Genomic DNA, 24528 nt, shown 5'->3' with positions numbered 1-24528 from the left:
AAAAAAAAAAAAAAAAAAAAAAAAAAAAAAAAAAAAATTAAAAAAAAAAAAAAAAAAAAAGAGTTTGCTATGTGAAATGTACCATAATTTAATCAATAGCGTGAAGTACGAAGGAGCTTTGGGCCAGTTGGTTTGGGGTAAGTGGCACTGTGAGAAAAGCAAGGGATGAGGGTCAGCCAGTAAGAAGGTAGAGGCAGTGACAGCAGAGGCAAATGGAGGCGAGGAAGACGCCTAGGTGAAGTTCTGGGGAGCTTGCTTTCCCATGAGCCACCCCATTCCTCAGAGGCCATTATGGTTCCGACCCCTGAACATCCCTTGTGGCCCTGCCAAGGGCTTTGATGGTGGCCGCAGCCAATGCTTCTCACTTCCATTCAGCCTAAAGTCACTGACTTTTCCAACCTGACTCTTCTCAGCTGCTCCTTTGTGTGAAGCTGCTGGCTTAGACTGCTTGGCTCCTGGGGCTTGGCTGCATCCAGGAAGGGCCCGGGATGTGACCTTCGGCCTTGCTTGACCCTGAGGCCCCAGACTGTAGAGTCAGGCCAGGCTGATTGCTCTCTATGGGCTCCCAAAGAGGCAAGGCCGAGAGGAGGCTGCTGGGGGGTGGGGAGAGCCCAGGCCCGCGTGAACCCTGCTCAGCCCTGGGATGAGGGATTGGGGTAGGGGTGGGGTGAGTTGGGGGGGGTACAGAGCAAGACAGGGAAGAGCATTCCTGTGTAATAACTGGAATAGTAAGGATGCTCAGCAAATGTTGGGACCATCAAGACTAGTGAAGCACAACGAGCTGAGGCTAATGCTGAGCTCAGTATTTCCTTCCCTTGTTCACAAGCAATAAACAGTCTTCAATGCTACCGTCCACAGAGTCAACAGCAGTATCTGTTGTGTGTCTATGCCAGCACTGGCTGCCCCAGGGGGTGGAAGGAGAGGGGCAAGAGTATTTGGTGAACTGTCAGCCCTCCTGAGGAGTGAAATTCTTCTCCGCTTAGCTTATTTGAACTATTCAACATAACCAAAAGTTACTGTATTTTCCCTGTAAGAACTACCAATTTTTAACAAATGTGAGTATATTATAATTAAATAATAAAATAGATTTATTAAATCAATAATAAATAATTTAATTAATAATTAAATTTATTAAATAACTAGATTAATTAAATAATGAAATAATACACTGAATCCAGTTTTAAAGATATATCCATCAAGCTCTTATAGAATGGGTAAGTAGGGTTAAATACTGTTCTAAACACTTCCAAGTACTAATTTCATCTCTACAATGACCCTCGGAGTTAGATGCTATTGTTGGACCCACTCCATAAAAGGGTAAACTAGGGGCGCCTGGGTGGCTTACTTGGTTAAGCGTACGACTTTCGCTTAGGTCATGATCTCGCGGTTCGTGGGTTTGAGCCCCGTGTCGGGCTCTGTGCTGACTGCCAGCTCAGAGCCTGGAGCCTGTTTCAGTCTGTGACTCCCTCTCTCTCTGACCCTCCCCTGCTCACGCTGTCTCTCTATCTCTCTCCTAGAAATAAATAAAACATTAAAAAAAAAATAAAAGGTAAACTAAGGCACAGAGAGATTAGGCAATTTACTCATGGTCACATGGCTAGTAGATGGCAAAAACAGAATTTGGACCCAGGCAGTCTGACATCAGGGTGTATGCCCTTATGCATAATGCTTGCCTGCCTCTTTAAAGTAGAACAGGTCCCAAGGACACTGTGGCACAGAGAGAAGTGACTTGCATGACCACACCCTGCCTCTCTTTCAAGATCCAACCTCTCACCTTAGACTCACAAGGTTATGACCACGGAGTATCATGGTGCAGTTCACACTTCCAACAATTTAAGCACTTATGTGCCAGGTACTATTCTAAGCTCTGTTTATACCCAAAGAAACTATACGAGACTGAACAAATTTGGATCCGATTCTTTGACAATTCCCAAAAGTTACTTAAAAAGTCAAATCTTATTGTTACTTCTGTGTGTCTCAGGGAAGATGGAAAAACAACAAAGTAACTCTGATTACTTGAGCTTTCTGGCTCCTTGGATTCTAGATAATTGTTTTCTGGTACTGGAGGTCACTTTCAGAAGCATCGAGTGTAGATCAAAACAGAAAGCAGAGAGCAGGATAAGATGAAAATATGTGTGAGTCCAACTCAGCTCAGAGCTTGAGTTTAATTGAGATTCCAAACTGCCACTCTCCCCTGCATTCCTTTGTCCCTGGCTATGACCAAGTTCATGGCTATATCGCCCCTCATAATCCCTGTAATGGGCTGCAGTCCTGTGGGAGCAATTTCTGTTTATTAAGTGGCCAACCTCTGAGCCACATGGAGTGTGGCCAGTTGTGGCTTCTTGCCCTGGCAGTTGATGAGCCACTTTTCTGTTTTAAAAAACAGGGATCTTCCAGGAGAGAGAATGAGATAGAAAGCAGGGGCTACAGTAGAGCCAAAGACCCAGAGGCGATGGGTGCTGGAAGTGAGGGCCCCTTGCAGGTCATGAGCTCTTTGAGAGCGGAATTCACACACGGGTACTAGCCTCGAGATTGTGGACTACAGGTGTATAGGCCTTCAATGCAGGGCCAGGGATGGTGCCAGTTATAGCTGCCCATGAGGCCACCAGCGGGGACATGTGGGAGTGGGGATGAGGAGACCAAAAGGGAACAAGAGGCAAGAGGTGGCAAATGAACAGGGCGAGGCAAGTAGCAGAGGGCGGGTCTCTCTGGAGGTTCTGGAATTCTCAGCACTTATAGACAGCAGCCCAAGCAATGGGACGAGGCTGCACCTGGAGCACTTCTCTCAAACCAACGGCCTCTTCCCTCTCTGCCCATGGCCCCAGGGTCTGCCTTTTGGAGTCGGGGAGACATTGCAGCAGCTGCTTAGCTGTTTAGACACCCTGTCCCCTCAGTGTGTCCCCCCTCCCCCTGGCATCTGTCCTCTGGTTAGAGTTGTGTGAAGCGGAAGACAATTTGGGGCTTATTAGTGTCCCAGGGAGACATGTAACTTGTGTTACTGGGACCCAAACAGCAAGAGTCTTAGCGGCAAACTCCAGCCGAGAAAAGACTGAGGAATTGTCTCACCTAATTACAGGGAATGGCCCTCTTTATGTTTGTGATTCGGTACGGTTGTCCGATCGCTTTTGATCGCTTTTCTCCATTTGCTGGCTCAGGCCATGCTGGAATTGTGCTAATTAGAAGAGAAATGGACAGAGTGATCCTGTCAGCCCTGGTTACTGGTGGGGACAAAGCGGAATATTATTCTGAGGCAGTGTTTTGTGAGGGCCCTTCTTCCAGCTCTCATTAGGAGGAAGGGGCCCACAGGAGGGGAAGGTTCCAAATGCCTGGCCTGGCTAATGGAGCATTGGGGTGTTCATGTGCTAATTAACAGGCTCTGCCAGCACTTGCGCCAACCATGAGCCTCACAGCTGCACCTGGTGCCACCTGAAGCCCCCAAATGACCGACCCTGCCCATGAAGAAAAAGTGTTGGGCAGAGTGGGAAGGCTGGTGGCCTCGTTAGGCACAGTCGGAGACACATCCCCAAAGTGCCAAAAAAGCCTAAACAGATAGGAAAAGTCAGTTTCAGGTCAGTCAGAACTTACAAACTCGGAGAGGCTACTCTTTGGGGTGGGGGGTACAAGGCTCTCTGGTGAAATGAAGTCCATGCAGGGGCCTTACAACTTGCAAAGGATGAAGAAAACAGAAACTGGAGAATATAACCAAATGCTTGTAGGTGGATTTTGTGTAGAAGCTGAAAGCTGGTAAGAAATCGTGTTCTGTGACTGCTGGGACCATCCACCTCTACCACCAGTCCATTTCCTCCCTTCCTGTTCTGCCTGTTTCTTTTCTGTGAGGCCTGAATCCTGGAGGAAACAGAGGGACCAGAGCATCGTACTGGGAAGGAAATTTCTTGGTTTCATTGCAAAGCTCCTGTGGAAGTCCGAACACCCTTCCTAAGTGTAGGGGCAATGCAATGACTCACCAGCTCTACTTTCACTGCCCAGGAGACAGAGGAGCTCCATTAAGCTGCAGCCAGAGGGCCATGAATAAGCAGCAGTTACCAAGGGTCGTTTAAAAGATATGATATATGACTAACAAAAAGTTAAAGAGAAATTAATAATGGCAGCTTGATATTAATACAGTTAGCAGCCTTTTAGTGCTCCAATGATGGAAGGAAGGCGAAGCAAGTCGGCAGAGGTCAAGAATCTGAGCCTGAAGCGAGCAGGAAGCAGTAAGACGACCGGTGAGCAAAGTCTTGACTAGGAGTTTGGAAATGCGCCTCCACGCACCAATGCTATTCTTCTCAAGACAGTGCTGCTCACAGTCAACAACAGGTGCTTCTACAAGGAAGGCATTCAGAATGGCAAAGGGAAAGGCAAAACCAGCCTGTGGGCAAAGGATACACAATTGTTTACTGGGAAAATACTCTCTAAAGATTTAAATTTTTCATTTTTTAAAAATGTTTATGTTTGAGAGAGAGACAGCGTTAGTACGGGAGGGGCAGAGAGAGGGCGAGACACAGAAACCAAAGTAGGTTCTAGGCTCTCAGCTGTCAGCACAGAGCCCGACTTGGAGCTTGAACTCACGAACCATGAGATCAGGACCTGAGCCGAAGTCAGACGCTTAACTGACTGAGCCCCCCAGGTGCCCTACTTTCTATAAAGATTTAGAACAGAACAGTCTGAATGCTGTCTCCATTGAGTTAGCCAGCCAGCCAGCCGTGCTTTTCCAGATCACAGAAATCTACTGCCCACCTAGTTTTCTTGGAAATCAATGATGAGCCACTGATGCCAAGCAATTTGCTTTCCTCAAACGGAATGTTTCTCTAAAAGGGCATGATACTCTGCTCTAGGGCAGGTAAACTGTTGCGGGGGGACAGCACTTATACTAATACTTGCTTTTCTCTAGTTCTTGAGCAGAGTTGAAAAGGAAGTCACAGCAAGGGTTTTAGTAGGTGGCAGGGAAATACTTGTTTTCAGTCCATCATGTTTAACTGGAAGTCCACAAGTAGGTACTGACCCTTCCAGTTCAAAGATGATGCAGAAGAATAACCAGATGCACACTCAGATCACTTAAATATAAGGCTAGGTTGGAAAGAGTTGTAAGGATGGTATACAGCAATGTTGTAGGAATGCAGGGGGAAGGAGTATTTCCAACTGGTTCATCCGGTGTTAATAGGAAGGAGTAGGTTTGATACCTGCAAAAGGGATTCAAGACTTTCTAGGAACTCAAATGGCATGAGCAAAGGCACTCAAGTGAGGAAATGCGAATTGTTCAGATTAAATGGAACAGAGACTTCATATACTGGAGAAGAAGGTTGATTAGGATTATATGCAGAGTTTTAAATGCCAGGATAAGAGATCCAGGCTTTATTATTAGACATGAGGAGGTATTAAAGATTTTTAAGTAATACTTTGAGGAGTTGAGAGGCACCTGGCTGGCTCAGTTGGAGGAGCACATGACTCTTTTTAAAAAAATTTTTTAAATGTTTTATTTATTTCTGAGAGACAGACAGTGTGAGCAGGGGAGGGTCAAAGAGAGAAGTAGACACAGAATCTGAAGCAGGCTCCAGGCTCTGAGCTGTCAGCACAGAGCCCAACGTGGGGCCCAAACTCACGAACCATGAGATCATGACCTGAGCCAAAGTTGGACGCTTAACCAACTGAGCCACCCAAGTGCCCCTACAATTTTTAAATAAAGTGTCTTTTAAAAAAATTTATTTTAATGTTTCTATTTATTTCTGAAAGAGAGAGAGAGGGAGCAAGAGCGAGCGAGCGAGAGAGACAGCATGAGCAGGGGAGGGTCAGAGAGAGAGGGAGACAAGAATCTGAAGCAGGCTCCAGGCTCTGAGCTAGCTGTCACCACAGAGCCCGACGTCCACACTAACCATGAGATCATGACCTGAGCCGAAGTCGGACACTTAACCAACTAAGCCACCCAGGTGCCCCTACAATTTTTAAATAAAGTGTCTTTAAAAAAAAAAAAAACTTTTTAAAAATGTTTTTATTTATTTCTGAGAGAGAGAGAGAAAGAGAGAGCGAGCGAGCATGAGCAGGGGAGGGTCAGAGAGAGAGGGAGACATAGAATCTGAAGCAGGCTCCAGGCTCTGAGCCAGCTGTCAGCACAAAGCCTGACGTGGGGCTTGAATCCATGAACCGTGAGATCATGACCTGAGCCGAAGTCAGACGCTCACTGGACTGAGCCACCTAGGTGCCCCAGAGGAGCACGTGACTCTTGATCTTTGGGTTGTGAGTTTGAGCCCCATGTTGTGTGCAGAGATGACTTAACTAAAACTTAAAAAAAAAAAATACTTTAAGGAGTTGAGCTGTAATGAGCTTGGATGGCTGGTAGAATAGACTGGAAGCTGGGAGACCAAGTACTAGATGGTCATAAAGCCCACACCACCCACTGTGACATCAGTGAGGAGACCAACAGGTTATTTATCATTACAGTTGTACTTTCTGATGAGGTGTATGCTTTAAATGTGCAATGTGGCCCTTTGAGGAAAAACTCACTCTCCTATAAAAGGGACATATTTATTATGACGACACAGAAACCATCATATACAAAGCACAGTCCTCTAACACCCTCAAGCACACACACACACATTATACATCAATTTATAATATCAATATAAAAATACATCATTAACTTTTCTAAGGACAACAAATACAAAACCAATAAATATCGCAATTCTAAAACACCTACTTACATTAAGTGCTGGTGAATAAGATGACAGTAAAAGAAAGGCCAAGGCAGACCAGAAAACCAACTACAAAGCCTCGGGTTACAGACCTGAGTTGGTTTTGGGGAGGTATCCTCATATTCTCCATGTATTTCTCAATTTCCCCAAGCACTTAAAAGTGCCAGATGTCATCAACTCTCAAAAACAGAGCAAAGAAAGAATGTGACGTTATGGCACTATTTTTTGCCTTCCCCTCCCCTCCCTCTCTCTCTCTCCCCTCCTCTCCCACTTCAACCGTATTTAGAAAAAAAGGAATGTCAATAATAAGCTTAACTTAAAATCTATGCCTCTCCAGCTTGAATTCCTATATTGCATCCAGGCAGAATGTTTTTTCTCATACTTCTTCTTTGTGACTTGTGCTCAATTTGTCCCCCTTATCAATACATAATACTGCATGGATGGCAAAAATGAGAGAAAAATCCAACACTAATTCTAGCATGGGAAACAAGGCACAAATGCCAGAAAATGGTTAAAAGACCAGCTATTAAAATGAACAGTGCTGCAGTTTGCCCACAGCTTTCCTTATATCCAGACACCATCAGACAACTACCACATGGATGTTCTCTGCATGAAGTTCAGGAAACCTCATGTACTTCACAAAACATTAGAGGCTGGGGGCTGGCTCATAAGACAGAATACAGAGAACATGTGTAATCAATTTTTTGCATGGGTTGTGTTTTCAGGTTTTAACACAGGGACAGAAGACTGGCAAAGAGCTCTATAAGAGTTGTATTTAAGTCAGGAAATCCTCCCTTTCCTTTCGTGTGTGTGTGTGTGTGTGTGTGTGTGTGTGTGTGTGTGTTTCTTTTACCTTGGTGAAGTATCTGATACGTGCCATGAAGAGGGGACAAGGGGACAATATACTGCCACCGTTCCACAGCACATTCCTTTCAGATCAGAGTTTCTAGTTTTTCATCAAATGGGGACTCCTGCAAAGAACTCCCTTCTCCTACCTTTTAGGCCATAATGACTCTTGCTTGAAACTGTAACAGACTAGCTAGAACTCAAAAGTCCTTTCTTTCATCTTTAACTCAGTCTTTGAGATCTAGAATCCGATACAACCTTGTGTAAGACTTTCACTAGCTAATCCCAGTAGGGACTCATACACAGGGATCCTCTTTCCTGGAATCAGAATGGAGGGTGGGGAATGAAAGGCACTGGGGGATGGGGCTATTGTGGGAGGTACAGAACTTTTAAAGCAGGTGTGCATTTCAAAAAGATTCTGGCTTCTCCAGCTAGGGATTCTTGGAACCCATTATATACTGGAGATTTCACAGGTCAGGTTGCCTGGTCTGTTTCAGAATCTGATTGGTCTCTGGTCTTCTCATCATAAATACTTCCTAAGATATCAAGTACAAGTCAAAAGAACCCATCCAAACAACGTGTCACAACTGACTTTGCCATCACCAAATCAAATCAATTGTAAAATCCTAGGGCTCCTGAATCACTTCTTGAAACGAGAGAGCAGGACTTTGACCTTTAAGAATGATACATACGCCTCCTGGTGTTGCCCACATCCAAGGCAGAGCCAGTCAAAGTCTGGAAGCTGATCGAACAACTGCACTTGATCCTTCTGTATAGAATCTGTAAAGCAGATTTCTCTCTTGCCGCCGAATGTCCTTCGAGGCGCAGAATGCCAGGAACAGGGGAGAGGGTCAGTCCTGGAGGTGCACCCTCCGGCCTCTCGCCAGGAAGCAGAGAGTTGCACATCGTCGGAGCTGCGCTGGGAGGGGAGCTTGGTTCCGGCCCCCAGGACATCCTGTACACAAGCAGCTGCTACTTCTTGGGCTTCTCCAGAATGTTGAGAAATTTCCCCCTTGTCATCTCTCTGGCTGGAATCACAACAAATGGAAGATCAATGAAAACCCCAAATTTGAAAAAGAGCTCTCAAGAAAATATGATTTTAAAAATGCGGGTTGATTTAAATTGTATACAAAGGTGCGACCCTAACACACTCGGTCACCACTAACTTCCAAAAAGAGGGAAAAATGAACCGCTACTGACAACTAAAACCATACAAAGCTCTTCTGAAGTCACAAGACACAGGCCAACAGGGAAATTTATCATCTACCTTGAAAAAATCCCTAGGGAGGGGTGCCTGGGTGGCTCAGTAGGTGAAGCATCTGACTTGCTTTCAGCTAGGTCATGTCACAGTTGGTGGGATCAAGCCCTGTACTGGGCTCTGTGCTTACAGTGCGGAGCCTGCTTGGGACTCATTCTCTCTCTCTCTCTCTCTCTCTCTCTCTTTCTCTCTCTCTGCTCCTTCAACCCAGTTTGTGCTCTCCACCTCCCAAATAAATAATTTTAACCCCCCCCCGCCCCGGGAATTCCCCTAAACTTGTGTCTCTCTCTCTCTCAAGAATGTAACCTAATACTTATGTTCACTATGTCAGGGGGGTTGCTTTTGAAGACTACAATCTAACCAAGACTAGAGTCTTCTTTGGGTTGTTGGTATCTGGACATTTATAATGTCAAATCAAAATGAGAGATCATTTACCCCATCTCCCAGCAGTGGTAGTTCCTGGATGCTGTAGTATTAACGGAGTTTATATTCCCTCAGTGCAGTTCATCTGCGGATGGTGTAATAAAGTAGGGTTTATAGAGCTTTGGTCTTCTCTCTCTTGGCATTGTCAGTCCTTAGATATTTAATATAGTCAGGCAAGGTTTATGTGTCTTTCTCTGACTTTCAGCACCATCAATCTTTGAATGCTGTAGTTACGAGAGGGTTTATACAGCTACTTTCCTACATATGAGGCTTCAAAATGAAAGTAAAACATTTCTCAATTACAAGGGACACTCTAGAAGCTCACTGTTTTGGCTCTGTCAAACAAATCCCCCAAAAGTGTATGTATTAGAATACCCCCTTCATCCTCATTCCCACAGAATCATCTTTTGGGTTCTCTTAAATAGATTTAGCAGTGCTGAAAGTGTCTAATGGTTGGTCGTGGAGGCCAGAAGTCTTCTGGAACCATGCAGTGGGCACACGGCAGGCTGTGCCTGTGGCCTCTTAAGTATATGTCCCCATCCTGGCCAATCAGTGAGGTGGCTGGAAAGGCACTTGCAGAATGAGATGGACCTTCGCCCTAGCCTCCTTGCTGCTTTACTCGAGCCCAGAGATGGTGCTAGATGAATGGGCTCTACTCCCCCTCCCTACCAACATTTAATAGTTCCTGGTTTATTTGTACAACAGAGAAATAAAACAATACAAACTATGTAACCACAGGAAGCTTCTGGTAACTGCAGTCCATAATATTCCTCATCTCTTACAAATTCTGGAGCTCCCACAGAGGGAAAGGACATCCCTTTACCTAGGAATGGAAGCCCCAGTGCTAAGTGTCACATGCACACAAATAATGGTTCAAATCAAACTGACCAGTCCTTCCTTGGTGGATTTATACCACACCCTATACATATAGAGTAACTGTAAGACCTGCAAGTATTTGTTTATATACTTGTCTTCTTGTACTAAAGGTTAAGAATTGGGGGCAGAGACTGTTCCATTACTCTTTTTTATTTATTTTATTTTTAGAGAGTAAGAGTGCGCAAGCAGGAGAGAGGGGCAGAGGGCGAGCATTTTAAGCACGCTCCATACTCAGCTCAGAGCCCAATGCCGGGTGGATCCCATGACTATGGGATGATGACCTGAACAGAAATCAAGAGTTGGACGCTCAACCGATAGAGCCACCCAGGCGCTCCTCGTTATTCTTCCTATTACCAGCAACTAGTACAGAGCTAGACCTAGTATCTGCTAAATAAATGTTGGGTGGGTGAATGAAAATATATAAAAGAACTATTCCAAGTAGGAACACAACAATGTTAAGTTTCCTTCCTTTCTAGACACAAACAGTAAGACTTATTAATTGCCCAGAGTGCTTCCTTCTCTACACTGTGGGATCTTTTCCTCCCTAAATTTATCTTATTTATTTGGCAAGAAAAATAATTTCCTTTGATGGAAGTAATGCCAGATTAATGGAGAGATGAAGGTGGGAGGCAAGGACTAACTAACTACCCTAGAGAAATCCTAACAAGTACTTTCTTGCTCAGGGGAGGAAGCATGGACTTCTTTCAGATAACACAGGATCTGAACTCATTCCAGTTTAGTAACTGGGTGGCACCTTGGGCTGGGCAAGACCTCTGAGCCTCAGTTCCTATATCTGTAGAATGAGTAGCATACTAATGTCACTTGCCTTGCTTTTTCTCTTGGGTATTCAGCACTGATCATTCTTGGTATCAATGGCACCATTAACACACTACCTTGCAGAGGAGGGGGAGTAGTCTGTTGCTTCCACACTCAAGTGTTTCCTGAATGAATGAATGAATGAGTGAGCTGTGATAAAGGAGGCGACTAGCAATGTTAAAAATCCTGTTTCTTGGAATCTTTTCCCTCAGCCTGATCTTACAGGAACTGACTTATACTTTTGGCCAGAGTGGGTCTCATCATTTATTTCTATTGGATGGATTTTCTGCCTACTCTCTAGTGCTTATTAAGGAGTTTTACACAGAATCAAATGATCCTGCAACATGGCTAGAAGCAGGTACTCTGGAAACCAGACACGGGTATTACAAAACTCTGCTGGGTAGAACAGAACCTTGCTCCAAAAATCCTGGGCCAGGAGCACTGTACTGATCTTACTAATTATTTCTGCCTGCTGCCCTTCACATCTCCTGATTCTTTTCTGTTTTTTCTTAAAATGGGAGAATGACCAATATTTTAAGATGTAAGATTTGGGGTGCCTGGGTGGCTCAGTCAGTTAAGTGTCTGACTTCGGCTCAGGTCATGATCTCGTGGTTCGTGAGTTCGAGCCCTGCATCAGGCTCTATGCTGAACACTTGCTCAGAGCCTGAGCCTGCTTTGGATTCTGTGTCTCCTTCTCTCTCAGCCTCTCCTCCACTCGTACTCTGTGTATGAGTACGATAAATAAATAAAATAAATAAATAAATAAATGTAAGATTTAAAAAGACCCAAGGTATTTGAGGGATCAAAAGGATTTAAAAGGCAAAATAAACAGATTCCAAAGTCTCTCAATGGCAAGCTCTCCTTGAATTTAACCAATCCTTTTTAACAACCCTCTCTCCACTCAATCATTCCTCCCCCTTCAACCTAATCTAAGTACACAGAGCTGCAGGAAACCACCGTAAAAGTAGAAGTAATTCAAAGACCTCATCTTCTACATGGGAGGGGAGAAAGTTTTCCTACTCGCCAGTCCCATATAGGAGATATACGAATTCGTGACATAGCTGCTCCCTAAAAGAGGGCTGTGCCCTATAAATCACATCCTAAGCACCAACCCCTCTTTGTGCACAGAGAAATTGCTGTGGGTCAGGGGCAGCTTCAGAGCATGAGCCCTCCCTGTTCACTTGTTTTCGGAGATGTTAACATCTTGGATTAATTCACATACTCTTTATTTTATTCATTTCTTTATCCTTGTCTTCCTGCTTTGCTGCAGTGTGAAGATTCTTACCGACCTGCTACAGTAATCACCACCCGCTAGCCGCACCCCCCGAAACCTGGTGAAATTGTTTAGTGATGCCAACCGCGCTTTTAATTTGCAAGACATCAGACACAGAGGTAATTTATACCAACATCTGTTCATTTTTGACTTCTGAAACAAACTCGCACATGCTGCTACAAAATCCCATTAGGAGTAGGAAGACAGTCTTCTGCTACTATTCTGTATTCCTCTTACACATACACACACACACACGCACGCTCACATGTTCATACACACACCCCTTCCAGCAGGGTTTTATATGTAAATGTATTTTACTAAAAAACTTCCACCAAGGATTTAAAATCTCTTTAGGGAAAAACCTTTAGAGAAGTCCCTGGCTTGCTTACAGAAAAGAGGAGGACATTTCTACTTCCCTGCCTGGTTCCATCCCTTCTCCCACTAGTTACAGCTTGGTACGGTTCTTGCATTAATGGCCATGGTAGGAGTACGTGCTCCCCAGTTTGACACTTCTAGTTCCTCTCTTCTCCTGGTTCTCCTTTCTCACACTGTGTTATAAGACAATCCTAGATACAATAAGATTGCTAGAGTTTTACCTTGAGTCAATAACATTTCTTAACTATTTTTTAATTCTGGATTAACTCTCTAGGATGATGAGCTTCAACAGGAAGGCAACCCTGCTACCATATTCCAATAATGATGCCAAGAGGGACACACTGATCACCAGCCACCACACTGTATGCCGTGCAGAAGAGGAGCAGGACCTCCATGTCAAGTCATGATTGACAGGCCCTTCTATTGCAGTGCACAGACCATGAACGGAGAAAGTCACAATACAGACTGTCACCATAGGGTGAATGCGTGAACAGCTGCAGAGAATGTGGGAAAGGAGACTACTTGTACACATTTAAAGACAGCAAATGGATAAACTACAATCAGCTTCCAGGTTTATGCTGTTTCTATTACCCCCTTCATAGCTTCCCTAGGGCTGTCAGGTTCATGGCAGCTGTAAATACCTGGGTATGCTTAGAAGGGTCAGGGCTGAAGGGAGGACTGCATCCTGCCTGCTCTGAAGGTAGTGTGTGGCTTAATACAATCTCTTCTTTAGATTCTCCAATTCTTCCATATACAGTTAGCCTTGCTTCTGGCTCCCTTTCCACAATGACTATCCCCAAACTGCCTCCTCTGCAGTAAATTTTCTTGGTGGCTGGTTGAAAAAGATTCAGTGGTACAGATTGATTTCTCACCAGTGAGGGGATGAGGGATTACCAGAGGCACCCTGGTTAACGAGATTGGGTGCAGAATCTCTCATGAGACCAACCCTCTCTGCCAGGGCTTTGCACTTTTCGCCCATGACATATGGGTTTCATTACAGAAAGATTTTCCAGATTATAACTTTGAGGCAATTGCCTGATAAAATTCTGCTCGGCTTTAATGTAGAGAACAATGTAAAGATTAAGTAACTTTTTAATGAAATGGGAGAAACTCATAATGTTTGGTTTTCAATTCCAATGCAAACTACTTTAAATATTTCTGTGCCTCAACATAATTAAAAACATTAGTGAGGTGGAGAAAAGTTACAACAGGCTGTCTTTAGGGACTCTAATATGACTGGCTGGAAACAAAGGAAATGGCATTCCACTGTGGAAAGAGCAGGGCTTTTAGCATCAGACAGACTTAGAATCAAGCCCCAGCTCCTACACTGACCACTGCGGGCAAGTCACTGAAGACATCTTTCTGAGCTTTGGTTTCCTCATTTTTTAAAAATAAAATTCACTTTTCTAATTTTTAATTTTTAAAGGAAGCTCTATGCCCAACATGGGGCTTCAGCTCATGACCCTGAGGATCAAGAGTCGCATGCTCTACTGACTGAGCCAGCCAGGCCTCCCTTGGGGTCCTCATTTGTTCCAGGGAGAATTAATATAAAGGTCACATAGGCATTTAGTAAATGGTAGCTACTGTATAACTATCTTTTTCTTTCCTTCATTTCAAACAAGAGTTTACTTACGCAAAGAGACACTTGATGGGACAACTATCTACGATTCATTTCTTTGTACAGCAATTTATCTCTACTTAAAGACAGACTGCCCTACGTGTAACAGCTATGTACACAAAAGTTATACAACTGTCCTTGATTTTAGAATGACAAATGAAAAACATTAAAGTTCTCCAAATGAACAAGGCATGCAAGGATTTTTTTGTTGTTGTTAAAGTGAGAGCAAAATAATTTACTGAAATATGAGCTAATAAGAGCTGAATGAGGATGCCACTAATGGGGAAAGGAAATATTTTCACTGAAACAGTACTTCACCCCCTTCCATATCCATTCAGTGTTGATCAAAACATATTAATGGTCATTTAGTTTTTAAAAAAAGGCAACGTGCTTGTATACACACACTAGTAACCTGATGTACAATGAAGGAATGAGGAAGGGGAATATGAAAGTACAGAGAAATCACACTGCAGTGGTCAGGAGGTGGTGGAACCACACTGCAGTCTGCTGTTGGAATGTATCTTCAAACTCTACTTCCAACTGTGCAGGTGTGTCTCTCTGGCGAACTGGTTGCCCAACAAACTGGTATCTGAACCGCCTCACTGATAAACCCTGTTGTGCACAATTGGCCTTCATTACTTTACTCAGTGGCGCGTGCCTCTTAAACTGCACCACAGAACAATCCTGCCCTGCCACCGTCAAGTTACTATGACTATTATTCTTCATCTGGACTCTTTACTTCCGTGGGTTTTTGCTGGCCAAGGGGAGTGCTGGAGCTCCTTAGTTGCCACTTCACAAGAGGTCCCAGGTCCACGCCAAACCAGTGTTCAGGCAGTCTTGTGAGTGGCAAAGGGAGGTCAAACTTCAGTTTTTAAAAGATCTCAAATGCAAAACAAAAGGAAACATGAATGGCTTGGTTCTATGTAACAGGCATACTTTGGAGACTCAACCCTGCTGGAGTAATCCTGGGTACTGGTTAGAGGCAGCTACCTTCCCTAACTACACCAGCAGCTTCTGCCAGCAAAGATGAACACATAAAATCCTAGTTTAGTTTCAATCAGTGTGCTAAAAAGCTATTTATTTAGTTAGCTTCATAGAAAGAGGTTTCATAGAAATGATGCCATTTGTTAGACTTATGGTTTTGACTCTTTTAAAAATTACTTTTTTCGTCCTTGAAACCTCGAATGCATTCTAATAACTATGACAAGAGGGATCTCCAAGTCATCACTGCGTGCTGTGCCGGAGAGAGAAGCATGAAGGGGGAGGAAGAATAGTTAAGTCAGTCATATGAGGTGACCACCATGCACTAGATATTAGGGAAAATTCAAATAAATCAGAAGTGGCCTTTGAGATCGAGCTAGTTGTTCAGAGGTTATTTTGATGCATTAGAGGGGAATAAAAGGAAACCAATGGAATTTAGAATTCTGATTTCTCTCTCACAGCAATGTGGACAGTTTTTCTGGTGCGCTGGCATATAGCTGGTGCACAGCAGAGCAGTTTCAGGGCAGTCTGCCAGATGGAGATTCTTCACCATGCTCCAGTTCGGACGCCTGCACAAAATGTACCAGTAAGTGATCGATAATTCAAGTCAAAGACTAAGCGCTTTTTAATGTCTCTAATACAAGAGCAACTGGTGCTGGTGCCATTGTTAAGAACAGAAGGTGCTATGAACTGAGTATAGTGTCATGGATGAGGAGGGGTCTCTTGGAGCCTCATTTTGACACTCGGTGGCCCTCAAAAGGTGGTGTAATTGTAATAATGTCTGCTAACCATTCTTAATCAACTCATGGTAGAGTTCACAAGTAAGAGCCTTTAGTAGAAATCTCACTTTCTCTAAAATATATAGAAGGGGCATCTGAATGTAAGCAGAACAGCTTTAAGGCTTTTGCCTCAAGTTCTTTGGGCATAAGTGTTTCAAAAAGGAGACTGGAATATATACCTGAGGAAAGAATAGTCTGGATGCCACATCTGTAACCAAACTTTTACTGTAAAAATCTCCATCCTGAGAATTCTCAATAAAGTCTTTTTTGGGTACCCTTTCCAGATTCTCTTTCTATTGGGCATCTTGTCTCTCTAACAGGACTTTTTCTTCCAAAAGGGTAGGATGGGTAAGAAGAGTGTTCCCTCCAGGGAATTCAGAGAAAGATAATTTTACATCAGACATCCCCCCCACCCCCCACCAATTCACAATAAGGCCAATTTCTAGAGAATGTTTTATCCAAGATATAATATAAAAAAGAAAAACCAGTACTTAACGTATAGGTAAACAAATTTGGACAGTTCCAATATGGAAAATAATTTTAATGGCTTTTCATGACACAAAAGAAAAAAAAGAGGACAGAAATATCCAGCCAACAGATTTATTCTCGGAATATAAAACATCAAGCAGGAACATAAAATATGGGAAGTGTCAGCCATGATGCCTGAAGATTGAAAGCAGAAGTAGAAGAATCTTAATTGTCAGGCACTTGAAAAATGTGTTCAGGTGAAAGCCTATGTTTCTCCATCAACTCTCCTTGCCCTACTCTCTTCTAAGAGCAAAACAAGACCAGATTTCAAATATTCAATCCTTATCATCCTTCTTCCTACAAAACAAACAAGCCAAAATAACAACAAAAAACCCCCCAAAGATTTGTGTCCAGGAATGAGAGCTAACAAGTTCTTATTTATATTTTGTTTCCTTTCCAGAGGGCTTCAAAGGCCTACTTTCTAGTTTCGTTTGGTTCCCTTTTCAAGGGTAAAACTCAAGTGAATGAAAGGCAATGAGATCAAAGCAATGGATTAATGCTCTTAGGGTGAGAACTTTTACTAACCACTTATAAATTTGTGCAGAACATTCATGGTTCAGGGCATCCATAGTAATACATGGTGGTGAAACACTTATTATGACCAAAGGCTAGCAGCTTCACACAGTCTTAATTTCCTCATCCATAAATTGAGGAGAGCAATAAATCTATCATGGAAGGTTAAGATAAAACAACAATTAGTCAAAGTGACTTAATCAGTACACAAAATATTTTGCCTCAAGTTAGAGTACTTTATCCATAGGCTATATTCCACTCTCAGGAAAATCAGACCAAGATCACAGTATAGATAAATTTCAAATAACTTGGACATTAAGACAACGTTCTGCTTGGAACATCCCCACTTCAAGGTGCTGGCAGTAACTAAAGTCCACAGAGGATGAAGGCCCAGTCTTCTTGACCCCCAGGGCAGGGAAAGAGTTACATCTTCACACTGAGAAGCCAATAAAAACCTCTCTTGATTATAATTTAGATAAGAACCATTGGATTGAATAATAATGTCTGAAACTCCCCTAGCTGTTTCACCTTGAGATGTCCATCACTGGGTTAAACATGATGCTAATTGCATTTGGATTGATTAATTTCTCTCACTCCTGTCTATTCGAATAACGCTTAACAAAATAATCATAGCACCCAGAGCCAAATCTTTTCCGTCAAAGGAATGAAGCCATCAGAACAGGCAGAGATGAAAGAAATGAAGATGACCCGTAATTACTGCTACGGTGATATCATTACCATATTATACAAAATGAGTGTGGGGGGGAGGGGGAGTGGAGGGAGGAGGAGCTGAGATTATTTATTTTTTTTAATGGAACCCTACAATCTAAGAATACAGATTTGACATCAAGTGGAACATACAGAAATATAGAACTTTAAAAAAATACAAATCTTGCTCATGAAATTACAAAATCCAACAAACACTGTGGCCCAAGATACATCAAGTGTCTTGGGCTGTGAGCAGGTATTATTCACGCCACTATTTTTTCATCGCAATAACACTTTGTGTATGACTTGCATAGAGATTTAAGATGCTGTCTTCATGCCACAGCATTCCTATAGTTGCTGGAGAATTTTTCTTTAAGCCAGGAAATAATATCATTTCATTTTAATATTGTTAGAGGTGGCCTTGTTTATAAAATTAGAATCTGCATTTTAACTGCAGGTAGTTCTAGATTAAGACACCAAAGGAAATGTCTATGAATCTTCATGCGTGGATCATTGGGCAATAACATGGACTTAACTCACCAACAAGGAAGAATATAATACTAGTTCCCAACTTTCTTATTGTTTGAGATGACCTCTTTAATACTTATAATCCAAAACCAATGACTGCATAGGATTTGAACTTTAGGTCTAAATCCTATCACTTATTAGAAGATGATCTCAAGTAAATTATGCAGCTTCTCTGTGTCTCAGCTCCTTCATCTACAAAATAGGGATCAGTACTGACCTGATTGCTTGTTTTAATACTTAAAATAATACATTTATGTGCTTAATAAGTGATTGTACAAGAAAAAAAATTGCTCCCCAAGATGAATTTTATGGTTATTCTATTTATAGAACCTTGAACAATTTGGTTATTTCATTTACTAAAGTTAAACAGACACTTTACAGTACCTTTTAGGGGGATGCCTGGGTGGCTTAGTCGGTTAAGCTTCCAACTTTGGCTCAGGTCATGATTTCACAGTTTGTGAGTTCAAGCCCTGCACTGGGCTCTGTGCTGACAGCTCAGAGCCTGGAGCCTGCTTTAGATTCTGTGTCTCCCTCGCTCTCCGTTCCTTCCATGATCGTGCTCTATCTCTTTCTCTCTCTCAAAAATAAATATACATTAAACAATTAAAAAAAAAAAAAAAGTACCTTTTAGGGGCACCTGGGTGGCTCAGTTGGTTAAGTGTCTGACTTCAGCTCAGGTCATGATCTCACAGTTTGTGAGTTCAAGCCCTGTGTTGGGCTCTGTGCTGACAGCTCAGAGTGTGGAGCCTGCTTCAGAGTGTCTCCCCCATCTCTGCCCCTCCCCCATTCACACTCTGTCCTTCTCTCTCTCAAAAATAAAAATAAACATTAAAAAAAATTTTTAAGTACCTTTTATATAAATTTTAACAAATATTTATGAAATAAATAGGATACTTAGAAGGTGCATTGTTTTAATAGGCTAGAAAAATCTGGGGGATATTTTTGAGATGGTATTTAAAACATAGAACCATCATTAAATCAAAAGCAATAAAAACAGATATTGAAATTTTAGCTTGAACAAGGAGGTCTATTTTCTTATCTAACAAATATTCCCAAATAAAATGAGCCTACGTATTCTGAAATTGTAATCATTCAGTAATAAATGTGAATAATGCTTTTTTAAAAGAAAAAAGCAAAACAGTCTTTCTGTCAGATTAAAACAAGAGTCTAAGCCATTTACTAGATTAACTCAGTATTCACTGCTTTCTTTCTGGCTAAGAGAGGCAATGCAGTAAAAAAGGTTTATCTTATCTGACTTTGGAATTAGGCCTAGTTTTGATCCAAATCCCATCCCCTATTTCTCTTGAGCAAGTAATTTACTTTTCTGAGCAACAGTTTTCTTCTCTGTATAATAGGAATTGTAGAAAAGATTTTGCAAAGGTCTGAAAATATGGTAGGGAAGTCAATAAATGGTGGCATTAATCATTTTTATCCTTCATGTCTCAGCTCAAATGTCACCTTTTCAGAGAGGCCTTCCCTGACTACCCTATCCCAAGTGAATCCTCTTAGTCTACTCTTTCATATCAACCCATTTACTTCTTTCATACCAATTACCCCAAATCTGCAATTAACTTTATTTAACTTCACTGTCTGTGAAAGTTCTGTAGAAACTGATGCTGTATCCCTATCAATTAGAACAATACGAGGCACACAGTAGGAAGCCAATTTTATATCTACTGAAATAATTTATTCATATATGAGGAAAAAGGAATTGTTTCCTTTTCAATTCTTAAACACTGTGTACAATTTTTTTTTTCTAGTAAAACTACATATACGTTTTACCCTTTGACCCAGCAATTCCACTTCTAGGAAACTATCCTAAAAATACATCAGCAGAAATATTACATAGGGTATTCACAGGTCTGTTCATTTCAGCACTATCTGTAATACCTGAAGATTGGAAACAACCCAAATGTCTACTTTTGTGGAAAGACTCCTCTTTATAGAGTACTGCTCAGCTATAAAAAGGAATAAAGAAGATACCTATATATTGTTATGGAGAGATCTTCAGGACATATTGTTAAGTGGGAAAAAAAGCAAGGTGCAGAAGACTATACATAGCATATTACCTTATATGGAAAATTAGGAAAAGAGGAAAACATATGTATATTTACTTACATTTTTAATTTTTTTTTTTGAGAGAAAGAGAGAGAGGGAGAAAGAGAGGGAGGGGGGGGGCAGCAAGCATGAGTGGGGGAATGGCGACAGAGAGAATCCCAATCAGGCTCCATACCCAGCATGGAGATCATGACCTCAGCTGCAATCAAGAGGTGGACACTTAAACTGACTGAGCCGCCCAGGAGCCCCATATTTACTTATATTTTCAAAAGAAACTATGGACTGATCAGGTTTGGTATTTTAAAAAAAATTTTTTAAAAATTTATTTCTGAGAGAGAGAGCAAGAGTGAGTGAGTGAGCGAGCGAGCAGGGGAGGGTCAGAGAGAGAGGGAAACACAGAATCTGAAGCAGGCTCCAGGCTCTGAGCTGTCAGCACAGAGCCCAATGCGGGATTTGAATGCACGAACCGTGAGATCATGACCTGAGCTGAAGTCGGATGCTTAACCGACTGAGCCACCCAGGTGCCCCCCGATCAGGTTTGGTATTAATTTTTACTAATAAAGACAGTTACCTCGGGGATGGAAATGAGGGAGGAAAGGGATAGAGATAGAAGGTAGACACTTTGTACCTTATTTCATACGTTCATTCTTTGGGACATCACATAAATGTTTTATATACTGAAAACAAAATTAATTAATTAGAAACAGATAATCTCTAAAAATTGAAATAAACAAAATAACTCGAATCTATAAAGTCTGCATAACCAAATAGTACAAACGTTTAAATTATATTATTTTTTAAAATTGATTTAAATTCTACCATAATTAACTAATTTTAAAAGACATTCTGGGGTGCCCGGGTGGCTCAGTCAGTTGAGGGTCTGACTTTTGGTTTTGGCTCAGTTCATGATCTCCTGCTGTGAGATCAAGCCCTGCACTTGGCTCCATGCTGATGGCACGGAGTCTGCTTGGGATTCTCAATCCCTCTTTCTGACCCTCCCCTGCTCATGTGCATGCACTCTCTCTCTCTCTCTCTCAAAATAAATAAATAAACTAAAAAAAAAAAAAAAAAGACATTCTGACTATACACTCCCATGAGTATATATCCTAAGGATATAAAAGAAGCAGAGAAAACTTAAACAGAACCCAGCAGTCTTTTTACATGTAGTTACTTCTTTTGATGCTAGTTTTACTGTGGGTTGAAGCAAATAATTAATTATGTTAATTATTAGGAAACAAGCATTTCAGCATTAAGAGAAGAGAGATATCATTATAAAGTCAAATACACTGAATAAAAACCCTTTAACATCTTTAATTTGAACTAGGCATATTGGATGGAATGTAATTTTCTTTTCTGTTTTCAAAAACAAAACCAAACCAACACTTATTTACCAACCCTATCCATGGAAAAAGCCTAGAAGCAATGATAGCCCAGTAACAATGAGTACTATTAGTACTTAGATTTCTACTAAAAGGGACTGAGGTTCCTTGGAGAAGTGAATGCGATTCCAAGTCTGAAGAATGAAGAAGTAAATGAACCAGGGCTAACTTGACATGCTGAAAGCAAGAAAATTACCAAAGATCACAAGGATCACGTCAAATGACACAGGAGGGCAACCTGAAGGGCATCCACTAACCAAAGGTGGGACAGTTTTAAATGTCAAAAAAAAATAATGATTATAGTAGACTGAAACATATCGAATATAAACATCCATAATATTTTTTAAAAGCACTCAGTCACTTCAACTCTTTTCATGTTCTGAAAATTGATAAATAAAAGGAGATGGGCACCTGGGTGGCTCAATAGGTTGGGCGCCCAACTTTTGATTTAGGCTCAGGTAATGAAATCACGATTTGTGGAATTGAGCCCTGTGTCGGGCTCAGCGCTGACATCATGGAGCCTGCTTGGAATTCTTTCTCTCCCTTGCTCTCTACCCTTCCCCCGCTCACGCTTTCTCTTTCAAAATAAAAAAATTTTTTCAATGTTTATTCAGTTTGAGAGAGAGTATGAGCAGGGGAGGGGCAGAGAAAGGGGGACAGAGGATCTGAAGTAGGCAGGCTCTGCACTGACAGCAGTGAGCCCTATGTGGAGCTTGAACTCATAAACCCACGAACCGTGAGGTCATGACCTGAGCCAAAGTCGGACACTCAACTGACTGAGCCACCCAGGCACCCTTAAATAAACATTAAAAAAATAATAATAAGTAAAAGGAGGGGAAAATCTAGCATTTTTCCTGTCATTCCTATTTGGACTGTCTTTCAGAGAAACCAAATAGTTGGTGGTTTATTAGAATCATCATCATCATAAGGATCAGACTGATACCAACTAAATCCACTAATCTTCACTGAAATGAGAACAAATGGAGGTCATGTGCTTCCTGATGTGAAGCAGTAGCAAAACACACTTGCATTCTTGCCAAAAAGACTGAATCCAAACTCAATTTATTCTCTAACTTTATCAGATTATAGGATATATGGGGGAAAAGAGGTACATGTGAATGCTATCACTAGGATAAAATCATCAAAATTTAATGTTGTTGCTGTTGTTGTTGTTTTCTGAGAAAGAGAGAGAGACAGTATGAGCAGGGGAAGGTCAGAGAGAGAAGGAGACACAGAATCTGAAACAGGCCCCAGGCTGAGCTAGCTGTCAGCATAGAGTCCGATGTGGGCCTCGAACCCACGAACCATGAGATCACGACCTGAGCCGAAGTTGGATGCTCAACCGACTGAGCCACCCAGGCGCCCCATAAATTCATCAAAATTTAAAATGTGGGACAGAGGATTAAAAAAAACAAAGACCCACAAAAAAAAGAAACAGAAAAAAATGTGGGAAATCCTTAAATTAAAATTAAAATTATTTAATTCAATAACTAAATAGCATGGGGGAAAATTTGGAGGAAGTAGGGAGTGTAGTTATAGAGAAAATTATGAAACTGAGGATTCATATCAACCAAACACATGTGTAGGATCCTATAGAGATCCTGATTCATACAAACTAAATTTAAAAGACACAATTTTGAGCCAAATTGGACATGAACTGTAGATGTTACTAAGGAATTATTATTTTGTTTGGTGAAATAATGTTTTTTGTTTTTTTTTTTTTTAAAGAAAAGGTCCTCTCTTAAAAAAAAAAAAGGAAATTAAAGAGAAAAGCCTTCTCCGTAGGATTTACTTTACTTTCTGTCACAAAAGAAACACAACAGTGTGATACAAGGATGTAGAGATAAAACAAGAACGGCAGAAAGTTGACAATTACTGAAGGTAGGGATGGGTATGTGGGTTCATTACAGCATTCTCTCTACTTTAGTTACTATATGCTTGGAAAATCTCCACCATTAAAAGAAAACCTCACCAAACGTTTCTCTAGAAATACAGCCTTTTCTCATTATCACCACATATCACAATACAATGAAGAGTAGGCCAGGGAACAGAGACTGGGATAATTAATTCTGCAGAGGGCTTGGAAATGGATGGACAGGGAACACTTAAGAAAGGAGGTGACTTTTTATGTCATGAATGTTTATTTGCATCGTTAAATTCCTTGGATGAGCAACAAATTACACATGACCAAATAATCAAAAGCAGATTATATATTTTTTAAAGTCTACCAAATCTAACTCAGGTTAAGCCTAATAATAAGGAGCAGCTGCCCCCCAACCTTTCTCCCTCTTAATCATTTAAGAAATCATACTGACAAATCTAAGAGCATGATTTTCAACTTATTCAGAAAAAATAGCTATGAGAGAAGCTCTCTGGCTCAACATTCTGCTTCTATATAATTCTCTGGGAGGCGGAGAAGATGAAACCTTGGTTACTCATTTATGGAATCTTCTCCAAAAAAGCTTTAGAGGTCAGCAGCAAGACTAACTTTAAGCTGTAGGTCAGTCCAATAGCTAACAAGTTACAAGAAGAAATAGCTTAACCTAAACTGTCACTAGTCCAGCAAAATTTCAACTAGTTTGCCCTCATACTGTTGACAACTGTGTAAATAAATGATGACTTCACCAATCCTACTGCACTTGGAACATTCTTTTACTTTACAGATAATTTATACAATGTAAAACAAAGACTTGTTCTGGGTGATAATTTGATTTTTGTTTGCACTGTGGTTTCCTGTATATACAGTTCACATTCTCAACCTGACCAGACCATAAATTCATCAATGGAAGAGACTGTTAAAGATGATTTCCCTGATGGACTTAGAAAAAGGCACAACATATAGGAGCTATCCGGTAAGCCTTCATTGAAAATATCTTTTTCCTC

The 24528-nt window shown here is 41.5% G+C and overlaps 1 protein-coding gene and 1 pseudogene across 8 annotated transcripts in view; both read right to left on the bottom strand.

Moving 5' to 3' along the window:
* LIN52 (lin-52 DREAM MuvB core complex component) overlaps positions 1-24528 on the bottom strand; it is a 146501-nt gene that overhangs the window by 24954 nt on the left and 97019 nt on the right. For 3 of the 8 annotated variants that reach the window (XR_005528466.1, XR_005528465.1, XR_005528467.1), the window contains exon 6: positions 8225-8560. The exons of 2 other annotated variants lie outside the window; for them this stretch is intronic. Coding sequence is in view for 2 of the 6 variants with exons in the window: in XM_039232335.1 (XP_039088266.1) it covers positions 8505-8560 (56 nt within the window). In the remaining 4 variants the exon portion in view is untranslated. 3 more of the 8 variants (XR_005528469.1, XM_039232335.1, XM_039232340.1) reach the window with 3 other exon arrangements.
* LOC120231959 overlaps positions 14634-24528 on the bottom strand; it is a 34402-nt pseudogene continuing 24507 nt past the window's right edge.

The sequence above is a fragment of the Hyaena hyaena genome, unplaced genomic scaffold (assembly GCF_003009895.1).
Source record: "Hyaena hyaena isolate Hyena2069 unplaced genomic scaffold, ASM300989v1 scaffold_65, whole genome shotgun sequence".
In the NCBI taxonomy this organism is placed as follows: Eukaryota; Metazoa; Chordata; class Mammalia; order Carnivora; family Hyaenidae; genus Hyaena; species Hyaena hyaena.
Note: the sequence above shows the minus strand (reverse complement) of the source record. Positions and strands in the feature narration are given on the sequence as shown.